Consider the following 7,928-nt stretch of genomic DNA (forward strand, 5'->3'; position numbering starts at 1 on the left):
GTTAGGGTCAGGGTAGAAGGTTGAGGTTAGGGTTAGGGTTAGGGTTAGGGTCAGGGTAGAAGGTTGAGGTTAGGGTTAGGGTTAGGGTTAGGGTCAGGGTAGAAGGTTGAGGTTAGGGTTAGGGTCAGGGTAGAAGGTTGAGGTTAGGGTTAGGGTTAGGGTCAGGGTAGAAGGTTGAGGTTAGGGTTAGGGTTGGGGTTAGGGTTGGGGTTAGGGTTAGGGTTAGGGGGTTAGGGTTAGGGGGTTAGGGTTAGGGGGTTGAGGTTAGGATTCGAAATAAGGTTTTGGAGTTGAGGTTCCGGTCCAACCCAGGTGCGGAATGATGGTTGGGGTTGAGGTAAAAGCTCAGAAATTGTCTGGAAATAAAGTAAAGCATCACAATATTGTGGTTTTATAAAAAGTTATTCAATTTATTTTACTGGATCAAACCATGGCATTGACCGTCCCAGTGGAAGAAGTGCTGAAACCTAAAAAAAGTGCTGTAAGTGCTAGTAAAAGTGCTAACAATTGAGTCAAGTGAAAAGTGCTAATAATCAAAACAAGTGCTATATAAATACTTTAAACCATATTTACAAAGTGTGTATTTGTGCGTGCACAAATCCACCAAGTTGTGTTTAAACATCAAACCAAATCAAAACAAAACCAAACGCTCCACCGAGACGTCCATTATACAACGGATTGCTCCAGTATCAAGTGCTATTTTTACTCACAATGAATGTGACAGAATGGGTATAAAAAAGAACAAAGAAAAGAAAGGAGAAGAAGAAGAAGGAAAAGAAGAAGAAAAGAAGAAAAAAAAAGAAGAACAAGGTAAAGAAAAAGAGCAGAGGACAAAAGAAAAACAACGGGGGAAAGAAGAGAATACTGTAAAAAGAAGAATGGGTTAGCCCTATTTCCTCTCTCTATATGGGTATCTCTGGTTCCAAGTCTCCAAGTCTAAGATGTTCTCCTAGTATTGAAGCCATGAGGATGGTCTGTGTGCAGTTTACTTATCCAATATGCTTCTCTTCTTCTTCTCTGTTCCCTGTTCCATGCCCTATTGGCCTCCAAACCCGAGATCCTGAGCTTCTGTATCCCAACCCTTGCAAAATGGCATATTAAGTGTGTGTTGCGTGGTCTGTGTTGAATGGAGTAAATGTGTTGTTTCAGCCTTTGTTCCAGACTGTATTCAGTTTCTCCAATATATCTCTTATGGCAGTGTGTGCAAGTGATCATGTAAATGATATTCGTGGTCTTGAGGTTTGTTCTTTGTGGCACTAGGTGTCCCTTGTTTCCCATCTCCACTGACCTGAGCTGTTGAAAATGTGTTGCTAATATAGGAGGAATCACTCGTCGGTCTGATTTCAAACTGGCCCTGACCAGGAGATCCCGTAGATTTTTATTTCTTCTATAAGCTGATATTGGTTTGAATGACCGAAGTGGTGCGTATAGTTCTTGTGTTTTTTGGAATTGTTGTTTAAGCTTATTGTTGAGGATTTTGGATGTTTCTGAAAAAGTCGTGACTATGGGGATGACATCCTTGGGTTCCGGCACCAATCGTGTTGGGTTATTTCTGAGATCCTGCAACGTGTCTCTTTTAATGGCTCTCAAGAATCTCTTAGAATACCCTCGGGGTCTAAGGGCTTTGAATAGAGTTTGTGTTGCTTCATGGAAATGTTGATCAAATGAGCAAATTCTATGAAATCGAATGATTTGTGATTTGATTACCCCCTTGAAAGTATGTCTAGGATGATAACTTGTTTTAAATAGTAGAGAGTGGGAATCAGTGGGTTTGAAAAACACTTTAGTATGTAGTGTTTTGGAATTATTCTCCGTCGGGATGGCAAAAACTGTGGTGTCTAAAAAGTTAATGTTATCCGAATTAAGAGTTGCTTTGACTTTAATGTGTTTATGATGGGAATTGGCCAAATTCAAAAAGGTGTCAAAATGTTCCCTGTCATGGTGCCAGACCCCAAAGATGTCATCCAGATATCGATAATACACTGCGGGTAAGTGGGGACACTTTGGAAACAATGTTTCTTCCCACTCAGACATATAAATATTCGCGTAGGCTGGAGCAAATTTCTTCCCCATAGCGGTTCCTTGAACCTGTAAATATAATTGAGAATTAAATTCAAAGTCATTGCGGGTTAAATTTATTTCCAACAGCTGAAGAAGTTCTGCATCTGGCCGGCTTGAATCTGGATACCTGTTAAAACATTTCGTTATTGCCTGCAATCCTGCCTCTGTACTGATATTTGTGTAAAGGCTTTCCACATCCACAGTGAATAGGAAGGCCGAGTCTGGAATTGTCATGTTCTTGATTTTGTTTATAAAGTCATATGTATCTTTTAAGTAACTGGGATGAAGTTGTGAGACAGGATTGAGGAAATAATCAATGTATTGTGCCACATTGTAGGTCTCACTCCCACAATCCGACACAATCGGGCGTCCCTGTGGAACCTCGGAAGGGACTGTCCACGCCTGTGGGTCTTTATGAATTTTGGGCAATAGATAAAATTTCCGCTGCCTTGGTGGGTTTGGACCAATAAGGTAATTAAACTGTTTAGTGTTAATGAAGCCTTTCTGTTTTAAGTCCTGTAAAATGGATGTTACCAATGATTGTGTTTCCTGTTGTAATGAGTGTGGAAGTAAAGTGTAATGATTGGTATTGTTTAATTGTCTATTTGCTTCTAGTAAGTATTGTTGTTTGTCCATTATGACGATCGCTGAGCCTTTATCTGCCGGTTTAATTATTATATCTTTGTTGGTTTGTAATTCTTTGAGTGCTCTGCGTTCTGTGGCGGTTAAATTATCTGCTTGATTGTTGGAAAAATCTGAAAGAGAATTGATAATCATCCTGTTCTTTTTAATCAACTGCTTTATAGGTAAACTGGTCTGTTCGGTGCTCGGTTCCCATCTGGATTTTTCTGTAAACTGTAAGTGTTCTTTACATTTTGTGTATTGGAAGTGGTCTAAAATTTTAAGTTGTCTATTGTAAGCGTGGACATCCCTCCCCAGCTCCCCTAAGTCCGTACCGCATGGCGTCGGGATGAAGGTGAGACCCTTGCTGAGTAAATCCTCCTGCGGACCTGTGAGACAAAACGTTTTGGATAGGTTAATGATGTTGGTGTGCTTTTTGTTGTCTGTTTTATTGCACTTCACCATTCCTAAAAGTTTAACTGATCCAACCAGTATGTAAACATTTGCGAAGCCGTTTCCGTGGTCCAGTGGATAGGGTCCCTCGGGTTCACCTTGAACCTAAGTGGGTGAAGTTCCTGCAATGGATTACCATGTGCCAGTATATGAGTGTTCAGTTTTGTTAGAGTTTCTTGTTGTCGTCTAGGTAGGATATCCGAGTAGTTTAATAATGGGGTGTAGATCGTGGCATTGGGAAAAACCACTGCAGCAATTCTCCACAGCTCTTGCAACTGTTTTTTTGTTGTACTTTCGAATGTTTGTTCTCTATTATTGATTCCTAATGATAGGACGACTTTTTGAGTGTTTGGATTAGGGGTTAATTTTTGTAACACCTTGGCTATATGTAAAAAGTTGGCTCCAGGGTAACTATCCACCTGAACATTTTCGTCACTAAAATAGGGAATTCTGGACAGGTTGGAGTCCCCTATAAACAAAACTGGTTTCTTTACTTCCAGTGTCCAATCTGCAATCTTTCTAGTGGTGTTAGGATGTCTAGTAGGAACCCAATGGTTCCTCACTTCACAGGTTTTTATTTGGGGCTCCACCCTGTCCGGATGTTCCACATGCAGGGGAGTCAACGAGAAAGAGGAAGGGGAAAGGGAAAGGGAGGATTCAGATCGGGCTTTTCTCAAGGACGTGGTCTTCCTTTCTGTAGACCCATTCATCACCTCCTTCCTCTCCTGCTTCCTATCCCCCTGGGTCGGCTCCCCCTGTGAATCAGCAATAGTAGGTTCTATTAGAACACTAACATTATTTAGGATTGCTGTTCTGTGAATTGTGGATGGAGTGTTAGCTCTCTGTTCTTGCTGCTTAAGTGTATTCAAAGGAACTTCATGTATTAATACACTAACTACCTTGGTCTTATCGGAGTTGTTGTTTAAAGGCCGAGGTGTTCCATTGCTTTTCGATAAATGCATCTGTGGAGAACTTGCCACAAGGTTTGTGTCGTCTTTACTCGGACTCTGTTTGGAGGAAGAAGAGGAAGAGATTGAAGAAGACAACGAAGAAGAAAAAGAAGAGGCGGCAGTGGAAGAAGGATTAGAGGAGCTGTTTGATACTTGGATAGGCAAACATGCAGTTCCTCCATTTTCTGTTTCCACTAGATTCTGTTCCATTTGTGTTTTGGCCTTTTCTATTATGTCTTCCCTCAATTTGTGTTTGAATCTACCTTTGGCCCATTTAACTGCTATCTGCCATTCTGTTTCCTCCATTTTGTGGATTCGATTCAGTAGTTCTGCTTTCACTTGAACGTAATGGTCTTTGAGGATCTGCATATTTGCCTTCATCCAATTTTGTGTGTTTTCCGTAATTCTATGTAGAGTTTGTTGCTTGGGGCATGCCGGTTTGATAAACTGTGTAAGTTTGTGTGTTTGTTTAGACATGCCCTTTGGAAAAATTTGCGTATGTAGAGCTGTTGTCACAATGTCTTCATGGTGTGTGGCCTGTAAGAATTTAAAATACAACTTCCTCAAATGTCTATCTAAAAATTCCCTGGGTTTTGAGTTGTGTAGATGCTGGTCTGTGTGTAGTGTTTGTTCCACCCCATCTGTTTCCAAAGTCTCCAACACTGTGAATCTGTTTGTTAAGGGAATCATTGTGTCTGTAAAAAAAACTCCTTTCGAGGAAAAAAAAGGTTAAAAGAAAGGAAAGATAAAAACCAAAAGGAGAAAAGTCTTCATTGGTCTTACCCCATGAGTATGCTGATAAGAATCCTTGGGAAAAGGATCCTGTAGCTGATTAACAACTCAGTTCCTTACCAGAAGGCCTAAGCGGCCTAGGAGTTCACCAAACAGGAAGTTTTGTAGGCCCCTCTGGCTTGGGTGTTGTACTCCAAAAAGAAGGGGGAATAAAACCGAAAAAAAAGGAGGGGGGAATAAAAACCCAAAAAAAAGGAAGGGTTTAAAAATGTGAGTACTCACAAAACGGTTTAAAAAGGATTTTTCTCCATTAAAAAAATTTTTTGTGTAAAACAGGACACAAAAATTGGCAATGTTTTCCCCGTCAAACAGTATCTTTTTGATGTGCAGTTCACGGTGCTTTTTGAGTTCGACGTCCTAACGTTTCGCAGGGAATCCTGCTTCTTCAGAGGACATACGCTTTTTGTTCCCATCCATATCCTTAAATAAGCTCTGGGGTGGGATCTAGGTTAAATTAGGGGTGGAGCTAAAATAAGGAGGTTCTGTATAATTGGTAACTATACCTGTCTGTCTCAAAACTGCCTATCTATTGGTTGTGAGTCTGAAGGAAGTGTGTGGCTTTATGGGTAATGACTTTACCTGGATAATGTAGTTTAAAACTGTTTTTGTAAACCTTGGTTCTCTTATTTTCCACCAGGTCTTCCCAGTAGTCTGTGTGGTGTAGTGGTATAGACAATAGTCTCCTACACCTAGCCTCCCTGGTTCAAGACCCACGGCAGGCAAGAGAAGAGAGCCTAGAATAAGAAGACTGCCATTGAACACAAATGTACTGGAAAAAGAGTGGGTATTAAAAAAATAAAAAACCTTAGAAATAAAGAATAGTAAGGAAAAAAAAGGGGGGGGGGAAAGGATAAAAATGGAATAATAAAAAAAGGTGATAAAACCAAATAGGATAAAGATTAAGAGATTAAAACAATAAAAGTAAAATAATTAAAATATAACTAAATATGTAAGGTGTGTACTAAGAATATGGTCTGTTCCTCTCTTTTGTTTGTAGTGGCACAGGCTAGGTTAGGTTAGGGAAAGATCAAGTCCTCATATGTTGAGTGTATGCTCTTTAGTGCACAGGCTCACTTTGTTCTATTCTAGAGTTAAAAAGAACGAGGCCAGACCCGTTTTCTTATACAAATACAAAAAAAAAAAAAAAAAAAATTTTTTATATATAAATTGGATCCCTGGGTAAGGGTGATCCTTAAACAGTGCAAATTTAAAATCCCCAAATGGTAAATGAGTAAATAAAAAATAAAAAATATAAATTTAAAAAACATAAAATATATAAATAAATAAAATAAAAAGAAAGGATGCTTTTTTAAAATATGATTAAGAAAATAAAATCAATAAAGTTAAAATGAGAGAGCTAAATAAAAATACCCACTAAGTTCAAAAGGAACAGTGACCTGGAAAGGGACCAGGAGTCCCCATAAAGAAAGTAAAAATGGAGGGGGGGGGAAAAAGACAACATTATTTAAATAAAACAAGGAACCTAAGGGACCGGATAGGGCGTGCAGTTTTTCCCAAGTCAGATCCACACCCCATATCCGGCTGAGTGATCAAAGCACAGGATCCCGGGTGAAAGCTCCATTCAATGTCTGCACACTCCCATGTCCACATACAGCTCACATTTACCTGTAAATGTATTCATCTCATGGGGCAGATTTGGGAGTTAAGTTTATATCCTTGGAGCCAGGGTACCCACTCCAGTAGAAGAGCAGGGAAACAAAAGAGGGTCAAGATAGAGAAGGGGGAAGATTAGGGTTAGGGTAGGAATAAGGCTTGGGGTTAGGGTAGGGGGTTAGCAGTTAGGGTTAAGTGTTAGAATTGGGGTTCAAGATGGGAGATTGAGGTTGGGGTAGGGAGGGGGAAGGGAAAAGGGTTAGAATTGGGCTTGAAGTGAAGGTCATGGTTCGGGTTCGGATTAGGGTTCAGGGTAGGAGGGAGAGATTAGGGTTAGGAGTTAGGGTTAAGTAGGGTTATGGGGTTGGGGTTAGGGTTCGGGTTCCTGGTAGGAGGTTGAGGTTGAGGTTAGGGTTAGGGTTCATGGTAGGAGGCTGAGGTTAGGGTAAGGGTCAGGGTTAGGGTTAGGGTCAGGGTAGGAGGTTGAGGTTAGGGTTAGGGGTTAGGGTTAGGGTAGAAGGTTGAGGTTAGGGTTAGGGGTTAGGGGTTAGGGTTAGGGTAAGCGGATTAGGGTTAGAGTAGGAGGGTTGGGAGTTAGGGGTTAGGTTAGGGTTAGGGGTTAGGGTCAGGGTTAGGGTTAGGATCAGGGTAGAAGGTTGAGGTTAGGGTTAGGGTTAGGGTCAGGGTAGAAGGTTGAGGTTAGGGTTAGGGTTAGGGTTAGGGTCAGGGTAGAAGGTTGAGGTTAGGGTTAGGGTTAGGGTTAGGGTTAGGGTTAGGGTCAGGGTCAGGGTCAGGGTCAGGGTCAGGGTTAGGGTTAGGGTCAGGGTCAGGGTCAGGGTCAGGGTCAGGGTTAGGGTTAGGGTTAGGGTTGGGGTTAGCGGTTGGGGTTAAGGGTTAGGATTAGGGTTGGGGTTAGGGTTAGGGTTAGGATTAGGATTAGGGTTGGGGTTGGGGTTAGGGTTGGGGTTGGGGTTAGGATTAGGTTTAGGGTTAGGGTTGGGGTTAGCGGTTGGGGTTAAGGGTTAGGATTAGGGTTGGGGTTAGGGTTAGGGTTAGGGTTAGGATTAGGGTTGGGGTTGGGGTTGGGGTTGGGGTTAGGATTAGGTTTAGGATTAGGGTTGGGGTTAGGGTTGGGGTTAGGATTAGGGCTGGGGTTAGGATCAGGGTTGGGGTTAGGATCAGGGTTAGGGTTGGGGTTAGGATCAGGGTTGGGATTAGGGTTGGGGATGGGATTAGGGTTAGGATCAGGGTTGGGGTTAGGTTTAGGGTTGGGATTAGGGTTGGGGTTGGGGTTAGGGTTAGGATTAGGGTTGGGGTTAGGGTTAGGATTAGGGTTAGGATCAGGGTTGGGGTTAGGGTTATGATTAGGGTTGGGGTTAGGGTTAGGGTTAGGATTAGGGTTTGGGTTAGGGTTAGGATTAGGGTTAGGATTAGGGT

The 7,928-nt window shown here is 41.8% G+C and overlaps 1 protein-coding gene across 4 annotated transcripts; it reads right to left on the reverse strand.

Annotated features, from left to right (window-relative positions):
- Positions 1 to 304: 304 nt before the first annotated feature.
- LOC117596736 (uncharacterized) lies at positions 305 to 5,828 on the reverse strand. 4 transcript variants are annotated; one of them, XM_053231241.1, is made up of 3 exons: positions 4,938 to 5,828; positions 4,035 to 4,142; positions 305 to 3,890 (listed from the first exon to the last, which is right to left on the reverse strand). In XM_053231241.1, the coding sequence occupies exon 3, from the start codon at positions 3,145 to 3,147 to the stop codon at positions 937 to 939; it is 2,211 nt and encodes a 736-aa protein (XP_053087216.1). In that variant the 5' UTR covers positions 3,148 to 3,890; positions 4,035 to 4,142; positions 4,938 to 5,828; the 3' UTR covers positions 305 to 936. The 4 variants fall into 3 exon arrangements, with proteins under 4 accessions (XP_053087216.1, XP_053087215.1, XP_053087217.1 ...); XM_053231240.1 differs by having other exon boundaries at positions 4,869 to 5,828; XM_053231242.1 differs by lacking the exon at positions 4,938 to 5,828 and having other exon boundaries at positions 4,035 to 4,854.
- Between the last annotated feature and the right edge of the window lie 2,100 nt (positions 5,829 to 7,928).

The sequence above is a fragment of the Pangasianodon hypophthalmus genome, chromosome 29 (assembly GCF_027358585.1).
Source record: "Pangasianodon hypophthalmus isolate fPanHyp1 chromosome 29, fPanHyp1.pri, whole genome shotgun sequence".
Classification (NCBI taxonomy): domain Eukaryota; kingdom Metazoa; phylum Chordata; class Actinopteri; order Siluriformes; family Pangasiidae; genus Pangasianodon; species Pangasianodon hypophthalmus.